A 22,929-nucleotide genomic window follows, 5' to 3' on the forward strand; every position below is an offset into this window, starting at 1 on the left:
GTGGGACTATTCGTCTATTCCTCAATTCTCATACCTAAGCTATGTATACCCAGGGGCCAGGGGCAAAGTGGACACGGGGCAAGTCAAGCTTTTTTTCTTTTCCTTTTTGCATTTTATACCTCCCTTAAATTATTTATTTATGTATATGCTCCTCTAAGTTGATATATATACGTATGGGTACCCTTAAAAAATATTTATTTTACATGAATATCCATGAAAGATGATTAGCAATTAAATTTTATTATGTTTACTAGTAAAAGGATATAAATATCATTTTCTTATATATTCCTCTCTTTGTCATTTCATCTATTTTAAATATTTCCAAATTTTAATATATAATTATCGGAAAGCAATTGAAAGGGTACAAAAATAATAGGTTTTAAAGGATATTCAGGCGAATACAGAATTTGAAGAAATATATGAATAAATAAGAAGCTTTGGGGGTTGTACATGGGGGAAAACCTTTATTTCTTTTTTCTTTTCTTTTTTAATTAGTAAAAACCCAAACTTTCCTTAGGCCGTGCAAGGTGGAACGAATCTTATGTCAAAAAATTAAATATTTTGATATCACGTTAATTACATCACTTTGAAAAAAGAGAGTCAAGTGACAAATTATTCTGCTGGGGGAACTGTAAACTGGAAGGTGGAATTTTAAGATTATGGATCCAAAGAGGTAGTCTATGAAATTTTCCCACGGGGGCTTTAGATCAGCAAATATTACAGCGAACGGATCGAACAGGAAACCCACACTAGCAGAGACATCGAGATATGGTGCTCAAGACGAAACTAGTTTGAATTGATAATGCTAAGACATGGAATTGGCAAAATTGAATGCACAAAATCCATGACAAGAAGTGATTATCAATTTAGAGCAACGATGTCCAGAAAGAAATATCTAGCCGGATTTCCCTACTTTTCTCAGAAAAAATAATGATGTCCAGAAAGAAATGACTGCGTATACACACTTTAATGTACAGCAACGACATGACAACAACATCCAAGCTTTTAGACCAAATATTTGGGGGTCAATTATTGCATCCTTTTCGCATGTCAGGTACCTGAAAAATGACCACCAAGTACTATACTGCACACACTAAAACAAGACTGGCCTCAAACAAATCATTGATGAATGACAAAATTGGTTAACATAACTTAGCACAAGTAATTTACAGATGGACATCATCCCCTAAGAACAATAGTTATATGAAGCAGAATATCTGAAATTTGTCTGTAAAAGATCAACTGCGGATCTGAAAAGAAGAAGAAAGGATGTCTTGCACCAGATGTCGCACTAAAGTTCTCTCATTCTCAAAAGAGATATTTCAGCTGATAACAATTCCATGTTTAGGAGCTTGCGAATATTTGTTATCTCGGCATTTCTTCTCCCCTATGTGGTGAACAGCAGATATACAAGACCTTTCAGATATTCAACTATTTCAGACCCACCAAGTTTAGAACTTCCAAAGACCCTATCGACAAAAGTTATAGGAACCTACATGAGAATACCATTGTTTCATCAGTCAAGATCTTGGTACATAACCCAGAGCTAAGTTATACAAAAATTTGGAAACAAAAAATACAATGACCTATTACAACCAGGAGATAAGGCAATTGACCTACCTCTTCAATGTGATACCCTTTTCTGCTAGCTCTAACGATCATCTCCATCTGAAAGACATAGCCTTTACTAACACATGAGGTAATCACATCTTCAAGAACAGATCGTTCATACAACCTATGTAATGAAATAGCACAAATTAGATAATTAACTAAAATGGGTTCATGATAATTCAAGTCAATAAAGTACCTAAATGATCCAGTCAAGTCAGATACTCCAGGCCATAAAAGTGTCTGTGCAAGTACATTTGCTCCCCTACTTGTCAGTTTGCGCATGAGATTCCATCCATGTACACCTCCATTCTTAACATACCGGGTCCCAGTTACTATATTTGCACCAGTTTCCATTTGCTTCCTGGTTAGATGAGATATTGATCAAAATATTGCAGTGTTATCTGAGGTAGCTTCTTTCAATTGATTGAAAATGTCATATTTTTGGAGTTTCATTCAAGACATCTCATTATTTTAATATTATAAAAGAAAATACAGAATAATAATTTTAAAATTCAATAGGATAGGAAGTTGCTGACAAAGTGACACCAGTGAAAGAGAAAACATCTTGCACAGAAGCCTATATAAAGATCAATCAGACCGAAGAAGCATGCTCTTTTATTATACAAAATGAGATTGCACAACCTATTCCAAATCTCTGCATCCCAGTAGGACAAGCTAGCAGAAATTTGTTAGGGTTCAGAAAATCACTTCCTGAGTTGTTTGCAGATACCCTTACCTGATGAAGCTTGGTAAGTACTTTGGCTGTAAAAGAAGCATGCAACATAATTAGGTCAATCAAACAAGTAGGAAAAAGATGAACTTTCTAATTTATCGGAAGAAATAAAGAGGAAACTTACATGGTGAGATAGATCTGCATCCATGATAATAACAAAGTCCCCTGAAGCATGCTTTAGTCCATGAGAGTAAGCAGTTCCTGAAAGTTACTAAATATTATTCTAACAGATCATTTCAATTTGATAAAGAGATTCCAGCTTCTTATGCCGACCAACCTCTTCATACCCATTTATATTTTCGTGCAGAAAAAAGAAGATTTAGGCACTTACCTAGCCCAAGTTTCCTGGGTCTAGCTCTTAGCAGCTGTTATCATTTTACCATCAAGAAGCAAAATGTGTGAGTTAGGGGCAAAATAACCACACAATTCAGACTTTCTCATCTTATGAGATTTAAGAAGAAACTTAGATACTTACTATGCGATCTTCTCCGTATACTTGCTGTAACTGCTTTATGATGTCTTGAGTTCCATCAGGACTTCCATCATCCACAATAATGACTTCAAAATTAAAATCCCTGGCAAAGGAGCAGGAGTAAATTTGAGTAAAGTGAATTATGTCCGTCATGTTATTATAAATCCATCCAAATGTGGAAAAGAGGACTAGATTTTCCAAAGCAGTTCACCATATCTTGCTACAGAAGCGCTGTATAATAATCGTGTAAAAAAGTTTACTTGCAGATCTAGGAATTTAAAAGAGAGATCAATATGATGATAACTTGGCATAAGATAAAAAAAGCTCTAATCCAGTCAGTCTGACACCTCCATGGACCAATTTCAGATTTAGTACATAATATACAACACGGATTTATTTTCTTTTACTTTTTTTTGTTGACATGAGTCACCATTCCAATGCCCAAACTGTGAGCACCTATCATGCATCCAATGATGCTTGAAAGCAACAATTTGCTAACCTAGGTCATATCTTACCCGTCGCAATTCTTAATTGCGATCGCAACTGAAGAGAATTAGGTTTTTTTTAATAAAAAAAAATCAGAAAAACGTCAAAACAACGCAAAGGCGTGGTCCGGTTCATCCAAAATACCCGGCGATCAAATCAAACAACTGGAGAACACTGTCATGCCGGCTTTCGCCATGACTGCTACTGCTCCAAGAAACGAAGCAAGAATGAAGCGGAGGAGAGGGGCGATGCGTACCGGAGATGTTTGAAGATGAGGTAAACGATGAGGGCGATGTTGAGGCGCTCGTTGTAGGTTGGGATAAGGATGCTGTACTTGTTCTCCTTCTCCTTCCCCCTCCTATGCTGCTCCTCTCCCTCCTCGGTCCCCATGCCCACTTCTCCTTACCAAACAAAAGGAAAGAACCCTGCTACTGAAGCGAGAAAGATCGCGATTTGCGAGATGTAGAGGAAAAAAGAGATAAATCTGGGGAGAGAGAGCGTCGAAGGGCGAGGGGGGAAAGAAAGAAATAGATCGGAGGATGGTTATATATTTAGTCGGGGCACTGGGCGGCGAAATCGCATTTTCACCCCTGACAAATTTTTATTTACAAAATGGCCCCCAGCCGAACTAATCGAAGCCGAGGACAATATTAGACATCTAAAACATATATAGTATATAATGGGTATTTTTTTTCATATGATACATATTTGAATAAGAAGCTATCCTCTTCCTAAGAAGAGCAGTTGAGTTTCCTGCCACAATACAAATCTCAAAGTAATCCACATTCCTCATCTGCATGCATTCTATGGCAGGAAAAGAGTTTCTGATACAATTCCACAAAATCCAAGGTAGCAAGTAGAGAGACACTAGAATACTAGATCACACCAATGCCAGTCAACACAAAATTTGACAATAATGCACTCATCAGATCACTCGTTTGAATCATTGATAACTATATATATTTGATTATATTGTGAGTTTCTAACAGCAATTAAGTTGATTACATAACACAGAAAATTGAGCAAGGACATTCTTCAGGACTTGGAATGTTGGGCATTGACATGCTTCAGGACTGCTTGCGTCGACTGTCGAGCAAAATACTTCTGCCTAAATTGTACATAGGGATAACATATAACTGAGAGGACGTGTGCAGGCTTCGATAAGGAAAATATCTCATACCAAACCTGGTCATTTTCATCCCATTGGATTGAGAACCTCTCTTCCCCGGCCTGCTTACAGCATGACATAAGAATCAAAGTTATATGTTATAACTTACAGCTGAATGGAAAAATTAATAAGTACAAGAAGTTAAACGCAGTCGAGATCAAATTGGGCGATGCCAAGGAATATTACCAATATATAGAAATACATATAAGATACCCGAGGAAAATTAGTAATTAGTAAATCACATCTACTCAGGAGGACACTATTTTGCTCATATCAGTATTCAATACCAATAGCAATCGATCAGCATATGCCACAACGGAACAAAATTACTAGATAATTATCTCACTAGTGTTGCATACATCAGTGAGCAAGCAGACCTGTGCATAGTTTGTTTAGTACTAAACTTGGTCAAATGCGGCTGCCTAATGCAATACCTCTGCTCAATGCCATCATGTATATCCTTTCTTTCATGTGCAATAACCCATGGCTTGCTAATATCAATGAACCCTGTGTAAGAATAATAGAATATAACAAGGAAAGATGTGAAAATTAATTTTTTCTTCAATGGGTTGATTGCAGCTTATAGTTCTTAGGTTCTCTTGGCTTTCTTAGCTAACTGTACGACCTACTCGGGCAGACATCTCTATGGGCTTTTGAGTGGCACATCTTGATTAATTGAGACATAAGGCTCCGCCAGTGTGGTACTTGTTGTATCCGTGTTTTAGTGAAATTTCGCTAGTATGGTACCATAGTCTATGTCCAAATCCCCTGTTAAATATATAGCGATTGGTTTCTTAAACCTTAGTCGCTTCAAGTAGACAATTCGTCAAACAGATTCCGAGCACCAAATAAAACCACAAAATAATCTTATAGCAAGAAGAGAGAGAGAGAGAGAGAGAGAGAGCAACCAAGAGATGGCCTTGGAGAGTCCCACTGCCGAAGCTAAATGCAGCCCTGGCGGGCGTCGACCCACTCCGCCTGCTGACCTCGTCGGCAACGTAAGCAATCTGGAGAGGCATCATCACCCATGGAACCAACTCTTTAACGCAGGCGCAGAACTTGGTACCGGTCTTCACCGGGGTCTCCGGATTCACGAATGCCCAATCCAATCCAAAATGCCTGTAAACTTCCATCAGGAAAATCGAAGAATGGAAGGATGGAAATAAAAAAAAAAATTAAAAAAAGAAAAGAGTAAAGATGAGGAAGAATTACTTCCAGGAGAGGAGGGCGGACTTTGCGAGATGGAAGGTTTCGGAACCCGAGCCGAGAAGGATGCGAGATTGATTAATGGAGAAGCCATTCTTCGCGAGCTCTTCCTCTTTCTCTTTCTTCTCTTTGGTGGAGGAGAAGGACGAAGCACCGTGGAAGTTGGAATCGTAGTTGAAGCCTCCTGCACTGGCGACGCAGGCCTTCTGCTGCTCCCGCGAGGGACGATGCCAGCTCAGGAAAAGGCCTCCCCACGCCATCTCTCTCCCTCTCTCTCAAGAATTCTTTTGGATAATTGGATGGTCTAGAGAAACGATAGGGGGCGATTTGGAAAAATATCGCTGAAAGATTGGGGTTTCATTCGCATATCCTTTTAAATAATAATAGAATTTTAAAAAGAAAAAATTCTAAAAACGCCCAGTGGTTTGCCTCCATCATTATCCACGTCCTATATATTTAAAACTTATTATTTACTTTTAATACTTTAAAAATATCCCAAGTTAATTTCAACATAGTACCTTTAGTCATTTAGTTTCGATGTCTTAAAGTATTAAAAGTAAAAATTCAATTCATGTGAATAGTTATAATGACAAAATGTACTATATTTTTAATAAATTTCTACATTTCTATGTCAAAAGACAACAGCAAACGAAATATGCAAAGTTTATACCTTCATATGGTGGTCGAAACTTTATTCCATACATTAATTTCAAGTGGGCGAAAACAAAGTACAAACTAAACTAAGCCCGGATTGATATACATCCCCAGGAGCTGCTAGCTACTTCGACATTTATCTTTCTCACAACTACTATATATATTCGAACTAATTAAGTGTTCACCAACCCCAGAATATTGATTGGATTAGCAACTCTTGGAGGACCAAACAAAGTCAACTTTGCCACCATCCTGTAAACAGCTTCAGTGGGGTGAAAGGAGTCCCAGTTGTAGTACTCCTGGCGATTACGGCAGTACGTAGAATTCAACGTGCATGGTGGTGGACAGCATGGAGCTTTCATCTCTCTGAATCCTATTCACATCAAGTTAAAAAGTGTTAGAATATAAAACATAACAACCTCTAACAGCATAAACTTTTAAAAATATAGAGATCTTATGGTGATTACCATATTGAAGAGGGTTTGCAAAGACTGGAACCAACATCTCGTATACATCTCCAAATGTGTACTTGAATCCAGGAAGGTTTGAGCTGAGACTTTGCAGGAGAGACTTAGTAGCATTTTTGAAGTGTAGAGATAGATTGTTCAAGTCCTCCAGACAATTGTTTCCAGGAACCAACTTTCTGATCTCCGGTATGCATCCAAGAAATCCGGTGCCGAAAACTACAAACCTCCTTGCTCCGAGAGAATAAAGCATCTGCATGCCAACATACAAATGTACGTATACATATGTTAGTATGCCATGTATGCACACGAGAGAGAAGATAGATAGATAGCTAGCTAGAGAGAGATAAGAGAGACCGTCAGTTGATCCTGAAACTTGTTAGTGATTGATTCAATCATTTGGTTCTCTAGAGTTTTATTCGTAGGATCAAGACTTTGGAACAGAGCAAAGAGATCATTGCTTCCAGTGCTGAAACAGAAGAGAGACTTCGATATAGTTCGATCAGTTGTTCGATTCCCCACTCTCGTTCGGTGGTCTGCGGCAACGAGCTTAAAATTCTTGATCTGCTCATCTATGTCGATCACATCGATCCACTAGCAATATATCATCACCATAAAATATTATCATAAGAACGTCATCCAAACCTCAAAATTAATTATAAAAATACTAACCAAAGTTTTCGAAATTCCAGACCCAGCAGAAGCAAAGTTCACTCCTCTTAACCATTTCAATCCCCCATTCGTGTTAGAAAGGAAAGCTGGTGGGCTACGTGGAAGCCCCACGAACCTGGCTGTTGTAAATGGGATCAAATGAGAAGAAATTATTTCTAAGTAATTAGCATGCATGATTACTGTTAGATTAATATTATCTACATACCAATATAATCTACACTAACGAAGCCATTGGTAAACCTCCCCGTTGCAGTTCTACCAGGGAAATCGATGCCATAATAAGGGAAATTGGCCTTTGGAGCTTTGTCTGACAAGTAGTTGTTATTACCAACATCAGCAGTAGAGTCTCCAAAGACGTAAAGAGAAGGAATGATAGCTTCTACACTTAGAGGATTAATGACATATGATAAGAGAAATAAGAAAAGAAGAGAAGCCATCCTCGGAGCTAGTTAGTTTGCATGAGAAGAAGAATGGCCCATGCACGTATTTATACTCATTCTGTACTTGGAACGAGAGGTAGATCTATCATCTACCTCAAATTCTGTGATGATGTCCATTTAATTGTGGGAGAAGCAAACTGCGTTGACGAACTTATCTGCCATTGGAAATACTCGCCTTCAATTCGTAACTGAATTAAGGTTCGTATGGATACACTGCCATTTACTGTATATATAATATATATAAATTCAAGAATACTGCCACTTATATGAATTATTCTATGCTAGAGAATTTTGTATGCATATTAGAAGAGACAATAGTTGGTGTATTCTATAAGTCAATGTATGGAAAAAGCTGTGCGGCGGAAAAATAAATTTTCTTGTTATAGTTTTAGAAGAAAGATATGATTCAGATGATATCTATGTATATTCTTGGGTTCTCTGATTACTAGAAAATCTGTTATTAAATTTTGGCAGTTCGCTGGCATTATAATTTCGTTGATTACTCATGAGGAACCAATATTTGAAGGTCAAATGAGAAGTATTTTAGATGTTTAGTTTTTTATTTGTAATGATAAAATACAGGTACGATAAGATGTAAATATTAATAAAGAAAAAGTGTAGGGTGTTTCTACAAATCTTGCAGTATTCTTATTAGGCCAACTTTAGTTTGGTTACTGGGCCTCAGTGCGAGACCAGGCCCAACCAAGCATCTAGTCGAGCCAGGGGGTCTGGGCTTGGACATCAGGCTCGGTCTGGTCTGAGCCCAACCAACTTATGGGCTTGGATAAGAGCGAATCAAAGATTCAAAATAGCGTAGGTGGCTATAATAGCAAACTGAAACAAATGAATCAAACACACTTCAATAGCTAGCTAGTAATATCGAAACTAATTAAGCACCGGTCTTCTCAGTTTCCTTCTCGTCCCCGCAATTCTTGGTATAACCAGGCAACTTCTCCATGATCTTTCCCAGTATTCCCTTCTTCTCCTTCCCATCCTGGCCATGGCCGTCCGTGGCGTGATCCTTGGCATGATCAGAGCACTTGATGGCCGGAGCAGCGGCTTCTTCGCTGGGTTTCTTGTCATGGCACGGAAGTTTCTCCTTGATCTTTTCAAAAAGGCCCTTCTTTTCCAGCTCCCCTGCGTCGACGACGTCGTCCACTCTCTCCACTTCGACGAAGGTATCCTCGCCGTCGGTAACCACAGCCGCTTCAGGTGCATTCTTATTTTCACCTTCTTCCTCGTTGCTCGCCTGCATAGTATAAGAGCTAGACCGTAAGCAGCGTTTATACCCTTCTAGAATCACTAATTACGTACAAAAAATTCTATAAACTGGAACGAAATCAGAACGTTAGTAGGAGTAACTGGCTGAAGCTGGTACTCTTACCGAGCTAGAGCTGTGAGACTGATGTAGTGTTTCCAACAAGCTCGGGTTCTCATCTTCCTTCTTCTCGACCTCCTCTACGTGAAGCTTCTCCATTCCGGTGACCAGACCCTTCTCCTCCTTCTTCCTCACGAGATCCAATAAACCCCGGTCTTTCGCCTCCGGCTCTTCCTCATGTCCACTTTGATACTTCTGCTCCTCCATGGCGCTACCAAAGAAGTCGATATAAATAAATAGCTTTCGAATGGGATGCAGAAACTTAAAGCTTCTAGTTGAGATTATATAGAGTTTTTGTTTGTGGGGTCCAAGTGCAACGTGGGTGTATGGAAAATAAATGGTGTAATGTATAAGGTAAGATAATCACGCCACGTAGGATGGATACCTGGCATGATACTACTACAAAACAAAGACAACGTTACGTAACCCAATTGACAGTTAGACGTGGCAATATATGGAGTCAAATCTTTTTGAAGATTGAAAAGGATCGTGTGTCATGACTCATGAGCACCTAACACAGCGAGCTACTTATTCCACGCAACTTGTTACCTTGATGCCATGTCGAATGTTCGGAAGGATATGACTCGAAGTCTCGAACTTAACAGTATAAGTATCCACGTGGCCGCTATTGTATGGTTCGTACAACCACGTAATCTCTAGTGACAGCTTAATAAGGCGCAGTTAATTAACGATATAGGCTTGGGCTAAAGAATATGTCGGCCCAAGCCCGTAGTCGGCCCGGTCCCTAATTATCTGCGGAACGGTCAGATCCAACGGCTTCAATGAAATCTTGTCCAAGATCGTATCATATCTTCGCTGGCTTAGGAATCAGGAACCCTCCCTGTGGCGATCCGCTATGTTCCGTAGAACAGCAAACCCGTGGCCGATGGCCGATAGCTTTAAATACGTGGGCCCGACCTTAACCTCACCATCCAGTCTCATCGCAATTAAAGTACAGTTATCACCGGGTCTGCCGCGCTTCTTCTCCCTCTTCGATTCAACGCGGTCGCCCGAGTCACCCACGGTAGGGTTACCACCGGTGTGCCGTACGCCCAACTACTCCTTTCTCCAGCTCTTCCTCCTCCACGCTGGGGACTCTCTTTGATGCCTCGCTGCCGATGGAGACCGCCGGTATCTGCACTCGCCTCCGCGAATCCCGAGACAAGATGTTGGATCGCCTCCGTTGCCTCTCCGAACGCGGTACGAATCCGCCTCTATCTCTCTCCTCCTCCTCTTCTTGTCTCTTGGTTTCTTGGATTTTTGAACCCTAACTTTCTTTGCTTCGCACCGACCGTGGATTCAGCGAAGGGATCGTCCTGGGGTTTGAAGGCGCTTTTGGTCTTCTTGCACGTGCTGTTCGTGGGGACGGCGTTCCTCTTGGATCCCACTTTGGCGCGGAAGACTAAGGAGGAGCCGTGGTACTAATCTAATCTGGTCGATTCTTTCGTTGTCTCATTTCTTGATTCAATAGTACTGTGATTGGGTTTTGTTTGTTGGAGGAGGATATCTAAGTGAGCAGGAATTCGTTGTCTCATATCAGAGAGATATTATTGTTAATTTCCTTCTTGGTGTATAGTGCATTGCATTTGAAGGCTTCTGCAGAAAAGATTAGTGAAGTCATAGATAGGAAATGGTGGGATATTCTGGCGTGTCCATCTTGTGTCTCTAGAAATTCGTTTAATTTTGTTAAAGTCTAGTATTGGTGCCTCGGTGGGACAAATTATGTTTAGTTATATCACTTTTATTGTTGTTTGTAATCATAAAGGGGCTGTCTTTATATTTTGGAGAAATGCAAACTATCTACGTGATGAGCTGCCTAGGTTGTTTTTTCCTAAAGTACTTGATGCATTCGTTGGAACCAATCTCATTATTCTCCATACATTTTCCTCTAAATGTTAAATTTTGACCAATTGATAAACAAATTTATTTCCAAGGTGATAAGATACTGATATTAGGTTATAAAACGTTAACGTCAGCTGTAAACAAGTCTACAATGTTTTCACTACATCTACAACATTTAATTGATTAAATAAGTTCAAGTTATTTAACCACTAGGTTGGTCGATGTCTCAAGATCTTGTATCTCTTGAAGTTCAGAAACATTTGTTTTTTGGTTTTTGAAATACTTGGGCTGTGATTTCATGGGAAAGATTCATAAGAATCCATTCTCTTCAAGCTCTTGCTAGATACTCCAATATCCTTTTATGTACCACAAAATTTCCGAACATGGAATTTACATTTCCTCATATTTTAGCTATTATATCTTAATGATTTCCTGGCTAGTTGACCTACATTATAAAGGATTTCTGTCTTTTATCTGAACTGTAATGAATTACTCTCTCGATTGCTGATTTCTGTCCACCCTTTTATGATATGACAATAATCAGCTGTGGTTACATCTTCTCACTTCTAATTGAAGGAAGTTCCATACTTATGCTTAAAGAGCATCATACAACTATTACAAAAGGCCATCAGAGATTTTGGCATATGCAATTTGTGAGGTTGTTCTTAAGTGGCTTACTTTATTATGAAGTGGCAACCATGTGCAATTTGTGAGTTTGTTCTTAAGTGGCTCACTTTATTATGAAGTGGCAACCATGTGCAATTTGTGAGTTTGTTCTTAAGTGGCTCACTTTATTATGAAGTGGCAACATACTCCTTGTTGATTTGATGTCTACCTGAGTTGTAGCTGGTCTATATTCTGCAAGATGTCAAGATTGATCTATGATTCGGCCCTTTTTTGCTTTTCATTGTCAAGCTTATGTGCAACCTGATTTTGGATCCTCTTCTCGATTTCAGGTACATTGCAATATACTTGGTGCTTCTTTTGGCTACACTTGTTCAATATTTTGTTACTTCTGGTTCATCCCCAGGGTAATTCATGTGAATTTTCGAGTATATATGAGTTATGTCTGTAGTCTGAAGTGAAGAGTCTCTTTTATATGCATATTTCCTCTTTGTTTTGTTAGATATGTCATTGACGCAATGCGAGTTCGAAATGAAACGCACGCTACATATGTTAATGCATCAAGACTTTCAAAGTAATGTCATGGTTTGCTCTTATATGTTTGGACTTAGTCTCTGTATATTTACTTTGCATTGAATCACATAGAGAAATTAATTAATACTTGCACCTTACTTCTGTGGTTTTTGATGATTAAGAAAAGACAATCTACTTCAAAAAATGGAAGCTTGCCTTCTTCTACGAATTGTAATCAGTTGGGGAGACAAAATTCAAGAACAACTTCTTCCCTGTGGTCACAGATAGTGATGGATCTCTATCCCCCTGGATCATCCAGCAGGTATTCTTTTTGTCATAGCAAACCATAAAAAGCACTGTTTCTTATTAGTATATTTACAACTTGATTAATCTGTCTTCATTGGGCTATCATCACTATACGACAGTCTTAATGCAAGCCATGTCAAAGGCAGATAGATGGTCATTTTCCTCAAGAACATTGTGAACAAGTGATATATTTATTTTTCAGAAGTAATGGAGATTTTTATTTTGAAACTTCTTTAAGAGAGAATGATAGCTAGTGAATGAATCAAATAAGAAGCTGATGACTTGAAGGACCATGATTACTAGTCAGCTAGGATCGGCCATTTAAGAGCAGTAGCAGCTTGGTTACAATAGGTCAAATTGGGTCAGGGGGTTTGAATTTACATAGATACAAACGTCAATGTTCCACTTTTATATTAAATCTGAACTGCTATTTTCAGATCAAAGTGTTGAAAATGGGTAGGTTTTACAACATTTGAGAGCCTAATATTCCAATATGTCTTGCAGTTTACTGTATTTTAAATCCTGGAATCATGGTTAATATTGCCATCCTAGCAAAATCGTATAGCACTGAAACAACATTGCCTTAGCAGCAGGTCATTGCAATAGTGGTGCTTTTAGGTCTTTAACATTTGTAACTTTATTTAGCTAGATGCTGATATCACTTAGAATTATAGCTATGCTATATCTTTTTCTTGTTATTTTAGAAGTTAATAACTGTTTGCGTGACTATTGTTTTTATTCTTTTCTGAAAGGGACTGGACTTGCTCGTATTGTAATGTCATTCAGGTATTAATTTAACCAAACTTTAGTTGCTATATGTATGCTCGATTCTTGAGTTCCCAGAAAGCATCTGTTATTTCATACTATTTCTGATGCAACGTTAGAAACTTTATATCTGCGTGTTTTAGTGGCCAACAGACCATACATCTGTTGTAATTTGTGTTGTTATCTGTCTTGCTGAGATATTTGATGTTATAGATGCATTTCTAACAACTGTCTTGCTCCAGCGTCATCAATATATTCTTTATGGTTCCAAGCCATTATCACATGCAGTTTATATTGGTCATATAGGGATGTGTTTTGCTCTTTCACTTCACTGTATAATGCATATCATCACTTATCTAAGGTGTACAAAATGATTTAGCTATAACTTCTGATAGAGTTTTATGATATTTGATTACAACATGAAATCTCTATTTCCCAGTTTGGTTTGTTGCCCCTTTTGTATGAAGCTGGTTGGTCTACAAGCTGATGTCTTCAGTTCCCATTTTGCATCATGTTTTGCAGAATGACAATTCCATATAATTCTATCTGTTAGAAGTTGATGCGAAAGCCAGAATTCTTGATTATTTTTAGTGCATCAATCACTAGTGAATCCCCAGTGGCCATGTCTACCTTGGCAGCCTCTGGTTTATGATTTTTCTTGTCTCCATAACTATAATTGCGTCAGTGAGAGGACTCAACTGTTTTTTCATTCCATGGTGTTTTGTAACATCTTATGTAACTCGCACCTTCCCTTAATGACAGCTAAGATTTATGGTTTCACTAAAATGAGATTTATGATGTATCACACCATTGATATTAGAAATCAGTCCAATGAGAATTTATTTAAACATATCCTGATATGTTTCAAGGCAATGATTTACTTGCTGGCAACATGCGCTGTGTTGCCCATTAGGACATTGAGCTGAATGGAGGATAAGTGGGGCAGAGGATTTGATCATTGATAGGAAAGAAGAGGAGCGGATATGAAGATTACCCCACTGGAATCTGATCCTAACACCTTTTAAGTTTAAGGGTTTTGGGTATGGTTTGGGTCAGGGTTGGCACAAACTACCCCAAAAGAGTTAGAAGGGTTCTGGTTGGGTTTAGGTTGAGTATTCAGATCAAATCTACCCTGATCTTCTTTCCCTTTTCTCTTTACTATATTTTTGAATGTTATGGCACAATAATCATTTCTGCACCCCAAGGTTGTGTTGTCTCCTTATTGGCATGAGATGTACTGCTTTGCACACACATTGCTAGGCAGTATAAATCCTTGGTCTCTGCATGCCAATGCTGGCATTCCTCAAATCACAGTATTTTGCAAATGCTAGAGTTGTTTTGTAAAATGGCATAAAGCAAATATCGTATATTTAATTTTGATGCTAGAATTATGATCTTCACATGCTTAAATAGTACAATTTGTTGTACTACTTTTTATATTGAAATATATATGCAAACCTTTCACAGCCTCCACGCTCCAAGCATTGTCATGATTGTGATAAATGTGTCCTCCAATTTGATCATCATTGTGTTTGGCTTGGGACGTGCATTGGACAAAAGAATCATTGCAGATTCTGGTAAGTTGTTTTACTAATCAAAATCTTCGTATGCCAGACTTAATTAGTACAATTGTTGTTTGGTGCATGTGCATGCACTGTAGCCTGTAGGTTAAAGGTCACAGGAGCTGCACATGTGGTGCTATTTTTTTTATTATAAATCGATATCCAAAATATGTTTTAATAACATTTCAAATCCTTAGACCCTTATTCATGTTTAGTATTAACATTCAATGTATTTCAATTTAGTTCCTTACTTTGTACGTTCACTATGTAACTCATCAATTTATTCCTTAATGCATTAGTTGCTTCACATTTATTTTTTATTTTATTGTGTCTCATTTGATTTCTAAGTCTACCAATTGATGTTCTCTTGCCGTGTGGTGATGTATTCTGGAAAAGTACCGAAATGAGTCAACTGTTTCAATTCCATCAAAATTTACTAGCGTCGATGCTCCACATTTTTTTCCCTTTCTAAACTTCCAAACATGACATTTTGTAGGTGGTACATTTTTGAAGAAACAATTCTATGCATGTGGACTGTTGTGCTCTACGTTGCATTCTTGCGGTTGGACATCTTCAAGGCTTGGTATGCAATCCCCTAATGTCCATTCGAGTTGTTGATTGTTAAGACCACCTGTTAGTCATCAACTCTCTCTATGATGTTGTTTTGCAACTGGAATATAACTTAGTAGTTCGAATAGTTATACTTTTTAAGCTTCTTTTCTCAAGTAGAATATTTTCATCAAAGCAATTTTGGATGTGTGATATCAGGTGGAAGGATTTCATTGCAGTAGTCCTGCTGGCAATATTAATCTTTATCCTCATATTCCTGCTCCTGTTGCTGTTTTTCCATAGGTAAGATATATCCCTGGTGGTTTATTGCTTTCTATAGACAGTATATTGCTAATGAACATGAAGTGCCATTTATAAAATTATGCATGTTATTTCAGTGAGCAATCATAGCCCTAAAGTTACATCATGTACTTTCCACTTATAAAAATATTGAAGAAAGCTTTACCTGTAAATTTTTATGATCAGCCATCACCTCGATATAATAAAGACTTCTTATTAGGGATGCTTGCACAAACATATTGTAAGGCCCCGTTTACTTGTAGGACTTCAATAAATGCTTCTTTTGGAATGTGTTCCCAGATTGTGGAACTCATTGATCTGCATTTGGTTATTAGGCGACCAAGGGCAAATTTTATCAAATTCGGTTATGTGGTTTCTATTACTTCAATGCTCTCTAATGGAGGACGTCATTGGGAAGAAAGGAAACACCACTTAGTTTTCTTTCTGTGTGATGATTACCATTGAATTGACAGTTCTTGGAAGATTTAATCACTTCCCAAAGAGTTCAGGCTTTAAAGACATGATTTTATTCTTGTTACATGACTTCCTGTAATTTTTCTTTTTTTTAATATACTAGCTAATAGATTACAGTTGAAATTGATGATAGAAATTGAACTCTTGATTTTGTTAATATTGATTCGAAGAAAATTGTTAATCTCATAAATCAAGAAACTTCTTCCACTTTTTCTAGAGACAAGAGTCTAATGAATTGAGATATGGATTAGTGTATTAAAGACATTGAAGCTAGAAATTATCATGACTTTTAAGGCATCCAGCTTGTCTTGTTTCTTCACCCCTCTGATGTTTTGGTAGGTTTTGTCAGTATTGATTCTTTTATCTCTTTTTTTTTTCTATTTTAAAGATATGAGGTCTATCTGCTTACTTTGCTTAAATTCGGAATTGGGTGGGATGGAAGACAGAGGGTAGAAGGTCAGGAAAAAGCAGGCGAGAGGGAGCCAGTAACCAAGATAGATTTAGGGAAGGATAAGGGGGAAAACCTGCTTGCACGGTCAGATTGATACAGTAGAGGAGATCTAGTGGCTGCGCTTCCCTATCTTTTCTATGCTTATATCTGGCCCTTAGTTTGACACCAGTAATAGCTAAAGTAAACAGGGTTTTTGATGGAGTGAGTAGCTTTTGTGAACTTTCTATGTTGCTTGCCATTTCATTTTGGTCTTCAGTTCTTGAAGATTTTATGTTCTCTGCTAAAGATCCCCCATCTGGTTAAATGCTTTATTGCAGTTATCTTGTCATGACAAACCAAACTACTTATGAACTAGCCAGAAGGAGGCGCATTTTTTACTTGAGGTACAAGTTACAAAAGCATTTTGTGTTACTCTGATCATCACTTCCAGCATTTTGTGTTACTCTGATCATCACTTCCACTAACAAATTCACAATGCCATGTGAACTCAAATATCTGCAGGGGAATCCCTAGCAAGGTTTATCCTTTCAATCAAGGCATTTGTAGAAACATCTATACCTTTTGCTGTGCCAGAGACAAGTACGTCCTAGAAGCAGTCCCCGCCGCAGAGGAACTGCAAGCCCGAGCCAGACCTTACACATGCAACGATATTATTTCCTGCAGATGTTGTTGATTCCAGACTGCTTGACATTTTTTATCTTGTTGGAATCTCTGCTGCAATTTCTTGTAGCTCTTTGTTGTAATTCATATAATATTGGTAACCTCCAGAAGGATCTCTTCCATCTCCTTCATCCCAATTTCAGGATGATGTATCAATTTTTTACCTGGCATAGGTCTGTATTTATTCCTTTTTCTTTTCCTTTTTGGACAGAAATGCCGTCCCCTAGCTTGATGTCAAGGTTGTTACAAAGTGATAAAATTTTATGAGCTAAGAGCCCGTCTTCTTTTCTTCTCGGTGGTGACTCCTATTCTTTTCTTTTTGATGTTTGGACGTGAGCTTCAGTAAGCATTCCTTGCAGTTGGGGGATATTTTTTACCCTCCACATTTGACATATTCAAGCACCAATACAATATACATAACACTTAGTACTTTTTTTTCCCCTCCGCAGTTGGCCATTAGCACGTCATTTCATTTACTTATTTCGTATGAAGATGTAATCAAATATGCTTATGCCTTCCTTGATTACATAGTTGTGAAGTGTTGTCTAGCGTAGTCAAATATATAAAAAATTTATCTCTACTAAAGATTTTTAAATTCAAACTCTAGCGTAGTCAAATATATAAAAAGAATAATGATTACATTTCAGTTAAGTTTCGATACAATTTGAGTGTTTAAGTTAAAAATACACGAGATTTTTATAAAATTAAACTAAACCGCAATTAACCCTTTCTTTTGTTATCACGACGTTTAAGTTTTCTTTTAGGGCGTTGTCTCGACGAACTCTCTCTTCACTCTCTTCTCTACCACCTTCAAGCCAACTAATAGCACCTTGAAGCCAACTAATAATAGAAGTTGGATCTCGTCGATTCAGCTGGATTTTGGATTGGATCAATTAAGTATGATATGATTGATTTATGACAGAGGTGATTTATTCCTAGAATTTTCACTAGAGTATTGTATAGATACGATCGCTACAGCTACTTCATAACGTAAACCACATGGAAACTAAATCGATTTCATGATATCCACAGCCAATAATAAAACTGACATGTCGTAATATGCTACGCTCCTAGGAAACATTTGGAACCAAAAACGCGTAGAGATATATATATATATATATTTGAAGAGGATCTTTCACAAAGTTCCAGATCTCCATGTATGTCTGAGCGCAGACCAACTTCTGTCATGAGTTGTAGATTGGAATCCAACAAGTGATCTTCTTCTTTTAACCTTTCTGTCAGGCCAGAATCTCCCAGGAAATAGAGAGAAATATTAAAATGGTAAAAACTCCACCAAATTCTCATCCCATCCTAGCAGTGGAGGCATCATCTGGGGGTGTAGAATGTTGCTTAAACAAAACCAAATTAATATAACCTCTCTTTTTTTTATAATAGTAATTACCTACGTAATATCTCATACATTAAATAAATGATGGGCTCTTTTGATGACTACTAAGTAGCTGCATTTAAAGCGATAGATTGGAGCACATGAACCACGAATTGGTTGTGATTTCATCTGGACCTATGTCTCCTTCTAAGAGGGTTCATTCAAATTTATATATTGACTGCTAAGTAAATAAAAATGATTGGAATACTAATTAACTAAAAGTAATATCTTTTTAAAGGGTAAAATATTAATTAGATTTTATTGACAAATATAAAATATTAGATGGAAGATGAGAAGAAAAAATAATACGTATTAATAAATAAACTAGTGTTGACTAAAATTATTATTTTATTAGATTGAGCCATGAATTCATAAAGTCATTTAATGAATATAGGGAGTGAATTGTAATTTTTAAATTGAGTTAAATATATAAATTATGACATGGGATTAATGAGGTCCACTCTAATGCCAACGCGGTTTGCATGCGAGGAACAACTAATTAGGGGGATATCTTGCAAATTAAATAAAATTAGGTAGCCAGTTGGGAAGGTATTGAAGGTTATCTGTCGTTGTAACATGACAATGTGCAATTTTTGTAGTCAGTATTGAGTCATTCTTTTGATGGGATCTTTTTGTCTCTTTTTCAATGAAATTTGAGCAAATTAATAGTGACTTTGGGACATCCAACGTGATGTCATTAGATGCAAGTTTATGACTCATAAGTCATAACCTACTGCTGGCGTTGGGATTTATTTATCTACTAATCTATTACACACCCTATATATTAAATGGTTATTTCAGTTTAAATCTAATGCCAAGGCGGTTTGCATGGGAGGTCCAATCTAATACTGTTGGCCTAATAGATGTTCACCATAATTCACAACACAAAATAAAATGAAGAAAGACGCGAAGGATTCCCATGATCAAAGAGCCTCGACTTCAATAGTATTAATCTAATAATTGCATATTCTTTCAGTCAAGCAATCCAAGTCATGGTTCTAAGAACCTACAAAGATAGGAGGATCGAAGACTGCCCACTAGAAACATAAATTGAAAGAAAAATGCCAACAACATTATAATACCGCTTCAGAGCAAAACAAAGTTATATAGCCAAGAACCTCCAAAATCATATCTATATCCAAACAAACGCAAACGCATGTGAGCACAGTCTATTACTATGAACGGTCCCCGACTTTCACCCAGCCAAAGGGCCTCCTCCATCTACCTGATAGGCCTAACTACCATGCCAAGTAGATTTAAGCCCGACTAGGGAGACGACAAGGATTAGGAATACTAGAGAAAAAAGAGAAGGAAAAAAAGAGGAAAAGAGCGAAGGGAGGGTTTCTCCCCTCCTCTAACCCCGCCGGCTTAGTAAGGGAAACGAGGAATCTCCTTAAAAGGAGAGAGAAGACACTACACCAAACCCTAGCAGAGCTAGGTCTAGCTCATGAAAAAATTAAAGTTTTTCCTTTCCCCCTTCAAATCCAATGATTAAGAATAAGAGTAGTGTATGGTGTTTTTGGTATTTTATTAAAGATACATGGTTCACAATGAATGTGCCAACAAATGATTAACATGACTACTTCACGAACCTGGCTATATTGTCTCAATAAAAAGAAAAAGAAAAAGAAAAAGAAAAAGAGGAAAAAAAAAGAGAGAGGGAAAGTACAGATAAAGTGTGTCGGCCAAAATAATAAATGCTACAATTTCTGTAACTAGAATGCAGTCCGTGAATGGGATAAGAAGATGATGATAGGGGTTCAAATACATTTTACTAATATGAAAGTGAACCTAACGCCACTTAACTTCTAACTTCTCTGTCCAAATTCACCATGTCTGTCCTTTTTATCTTACAAATTAGTTACTACTTTGAAATGAAATTATTATATATAACTAAATCATTATAAAGGGATAAAAAATGTTTTAACCAATACGGTGTATTAGAAGGCAATAACACGAGAAGAGAAGAGTGATATAGGTTTTAGTATGTAATTAAGCCATTTTATGCAATTATAACCCTAGAGAGAAGATACTGACAAAAATTAAATTCATAGCAAGGAGTAACTTTTAACTTACTGAGATATATATATATATATATATATATATATATATATTCGTATCAAGTGGTGGGTCCCAATTCCACCCCTCCTCTCTCTTTCATCCCCCCATTCCGTCCATTACGGGCACCAAGAAACAAGCCCACCCCTTTCCTTCCTCCCTTCGCGGATCCAGTCGTCGTCGTCTTCCTTCCTCCTTCCCTCTTCCCCCACACGTGCGCCAGCCCTTGCCTTATATAATCCTCCAGCTTTTTTTCTCGCGGAGTAGGAGAATTGTAGACCTCGTAGACCAACATGGTTGTTGGATTCGGACGCTCCATCTCCTTCCCCAACCCGAAAACCACCCCGCTCAACCGCACCCGCTTCGCCGCCGCCAAGTCCGCCAGCCTCCCCTGTCGCTTCCACCCCCTCGTCGTCAATCTCGATGACGCCATCGTCGCCCTCCGATCCTGGGCCGCCGCCCAGCCCCCGACTGCGACGTGGGTCACCGATGGCCTGGCCCACCTCGCCCAGCTCCTCGCCTTCCTAGCGGATCTCCTCCACCACCCCCAGGCCCAGGACCCGCTCCGCCGCCTCCGCGGCAGGTCGCGGTGGGCGAATCGCCTCCTCGACGACTTCCTCCTCCTCGCCGACCACTACGCCTCCTTCCGCACGGCCCTCCTCGGCCTCAAGGGCCTCGGGTACGAGACCCACGCGGCGGTCCGCCGCGGCGACCCCGTCCGGGTAGCCTCCGCCGTCCGATCCCAGCGCCGATCCGATCGCGACCTCGCCCGCCTCGCCTCCGCCGCTCGTGACCTCGCCCGCTCACGCGCCATCGTCCTCCCTCCCGATGCTAGCGAGGCCGCCCTCTCCGCCGCCGTCAGGGACGCAGTCTCCGCCGTCGCCTCCGCCTCCGCGGCCGTCTTCTCCGGCCTGGCGGCGATCTCCGCCGCTTCGACCGACGGGGCGAGCGAGCCGCAGTGCTCGCCGTGGGTCGCGTGCCCGATCCCCTCACCGGCGAGGTTCTCGACGCCGATGAGGTTCCCGACCCCTGCGAGGGCCGCTCCGAAGGGGAGCTCGACGGCGAGGGTTTGGTGGGTTGTGGATTTGCTGAGATGGAGGTGGAGGTCTAAAAAGAGATCGGGGAAGAAGGAAGAGGTGGAGGTGGATAAAGACGAGGAGGAGGAGAAGGAGAGGAGCTTGGCATTGGAGAGGTTGGAGAAATTGGAGGAGTGCATCGTTGCAGTGGAAATTAGCTGTGAGAAAGTTTACCGAGGTTTGATTAATACCAGAGTCTCTCTTCTTAACATCCTTACTCCTACCTTATAGCAATAATGCCTACAAAAAAAAAAAAGAGAGAGAGAGAGAGGGGAAATAATCCATGCAAAAACTATGAATTTTATATTAGTAAATCTGTAGTTTGTATAGAAGAAAAGGAGAGTTGAGACATCTTCTTCTTGATAAATTTTGTGAATACCATTCTATGTTTAATGGTATGAAGCCATGAATTTTTATCTTGCAACTGTGTATGATCTGGTAAGTTTAATCATAAAATTGGAGTTCAACTGCACATGTCGGAATTCTGGGACTATGTTACAAAATATAACCTTTTCCTCCAATTCACTTCAGTTTCAGGTTATAAGGTTCTCTAATTAAATCACGGCATTATATCCTTCTCAATTCTTTCCGATGGTATTTATTTCCTCTTAAATCCTCTCTAAAATTCACTTATAATAAGACTAATTCTAAAATGAAATTCACTTAATGTGACATAAAGTTAACTATGTGACATAATGTGACATAAGACACTGCATCCGAATACAAGTTTAAAAAATATACTTAATGTGACATAAAGTTAGTATTAAATTAACAAAAAATAGTGAATATGTATAGTGTAATTTAAAAATAAAATAGTAATTTCAAATTATTATTAAATTACTTTTTTTTTAAAATTGTATGAAATAAAAAAGAGAGAAAACAATTAAATAACATACCAAAAAAAATTAAATTGTTGTCGAGAATAGGAAGACTTATTTCAGAAGACTGGCTATTTTTATGCACTTGAATTAAATGCATTAAATGTGCAAGTAGGAAGATTTCAATTCCTCCTGAAAAATAATACAGAGGTGCAGGATTTGGGGGAGAATGAAAGAGTTGTTAGTTACGTATGCATGCA

The 22,929-nt window shown here is 38.6% G+C and overlaps 6 protein-coding genes across 6 annotated transcripts; 2 read left to right on the forward strand and 4 right to left on the reverse strand.

The window, feature by feature from the left end:
- Nucleotides 1-1,122: 1,122 nt before the first annotated feature.
- Nucleotides 1,123-4,117, reverse strand: LOC140767355 (dolichol-phosphate mannosyltransferase subunit 1). The gene is made up of 8 exons (XM_073107224.1): nt 3,559-4,117; nt 2,820-2,919; nt 2,676-2,709; nt 2,469-2,545; nt 2,348-2,373; nt 1,808-1,972; nt 1,621-1,735; nt 1,123-1,492 (listed from the first exon to the last, which is right to left on the reverse strand). The coding sequence occupies exons 1-8, from the start codon at nt 3,690-3,692 to the stop codon at nt 1,388-1,390; spliced, it is 756 nt and encodes a 251-aa protein (XP_072963325.1). The 5' UTR covers nt 3,693-4,117; the 3' UTR covers nt 1,123-1,387.
- A 128-nt stretch (nt 4,118-4,245) lies between these two features.
- LOC140767356 (UPF0548 protein At2g17695) lies at nt 4,246-6,007 on the reverse strand. Its single transcript, XM_073107225.1, has 3 exons — nt 5,683-6,007; nt 5,379-5,589; nt 4,246-4,532 (listed from the first exon to the last, which is right to left on the reverse strand). Exons 1-3 carry the CDS (start codon nt 5,934-5,936, stop codon nt 4,338-4,340), a joined length of 660 nt encoding a protein of 219 aa, XP_072963326.1. The 5' UTR covers nt 5,937-6,007; the 3' UTR covers nt 4,246-4,337.
- Nucleotides 6,008-6,503: 496 nt separating this feature from the next.
- On the reverse strand, nt 6,504-7,903 carry LOC140766803 (GDSL esterase/lipase At4g16230-like). The gene is made up of 5 exons (XM_073106458.1): nt 7,672-7,903; nt 7,467-7,585; nt 7,152-7,388; nt 6,798-7,047; nt 6,504-6,703 (listed from the first exon to the last, which is right to left on the reverse strand). Exons 1-5 carry the CDS (start codon nt 7,901-7,903, stop codon nt 6,504-6,506), a joined length of 1,038 nt encoding a protein of 345 aa, XP_072962559.1.
- A 604-nt stretch (nt 7,904-8,507) lies between these two features.
- Nucleotides 8,508-9,525, reverse strand: LOC140767517 (uncharacterized). Its single transcript, XM_073107458.1, has 2 exons — nt 9,291-9,525; nt 8,508-9,155 (listed from the first exon to the last, which is right to left on the reverse strand). Exons 1-2 carry the CDS (start codon nt 9,489-9,491, stop codon nt 8,796-8,798), a joined length of 561 nt encoding a protein of 186 aa, XP_072963559.1. The 5' UTR covers nt 9,492-9,525; the 3' UTR covers nt 8,508-8,795.
- A 694-nt stretch (nt 9,526-10,219) lies between these two features.
- LOC140767099 (protein S-acyltransferase 10) lies at nt 10,220-17,600 on the forward strand. Its single transcript, XM_073106883.1, has 11 exons — nt 10,220-10,484; nt 10,588-10,702; nt 12,083-12,157; nt 12,253-12,324; nt 12,451-12,585; nt 13,322-13,355; nt 14,802-14,911; nt 15,393-15,479; nt 15,665-15,748; nt 16,988-17,053; nt 17,172-17,600. The coding sequence occupies exons 1-11, from the start codon at nt 10,403-10,405 to the stop codon at nt 17,341-17,343; spliced, it is 1,032 nt and encodes a 343-aa protein (XP_072962984.1). The 5' UTR covers nt 10,220-10,402; the 3' UTR covers nt 17,344-17,600.
- Nucleotides 17,601-20,887: 3,287 nt separating this feature from the next.
- LOC140767081 (uncharacterized) lies at nt 20,888-22,323 on the forward strand. Its single transcript, XM_073106863.1, has one exon. The coding sequence runs from the start codon at nt 21,069-21,071 to the stop codon at nt 22,080-22,082; it is 1,014 nt and encodes a 337-aa protein (XP_072962964.1). The 5' UTR covers nt 20,888-21,068; the 3' UTR covers nt 22,083-22,323.
- The last annotated feature ends 606 nt before the right edge of the window (nt 22,324-22,929 follow it).

The sequence above is a fragment of the Typha angustifolia genome, chromosome 9 (assembly GCF_048772165.1).
Source record: "Typha angustifolia cultivar Huaian chromosome 9, ASM4877216v1, whole genome shotgun sequence".
NCBI lineage: Eukaryota > Viridiplantae > Streptophyta > Magnoliopsida > Poales > Typhaceae > Typha > Typha angustifolia.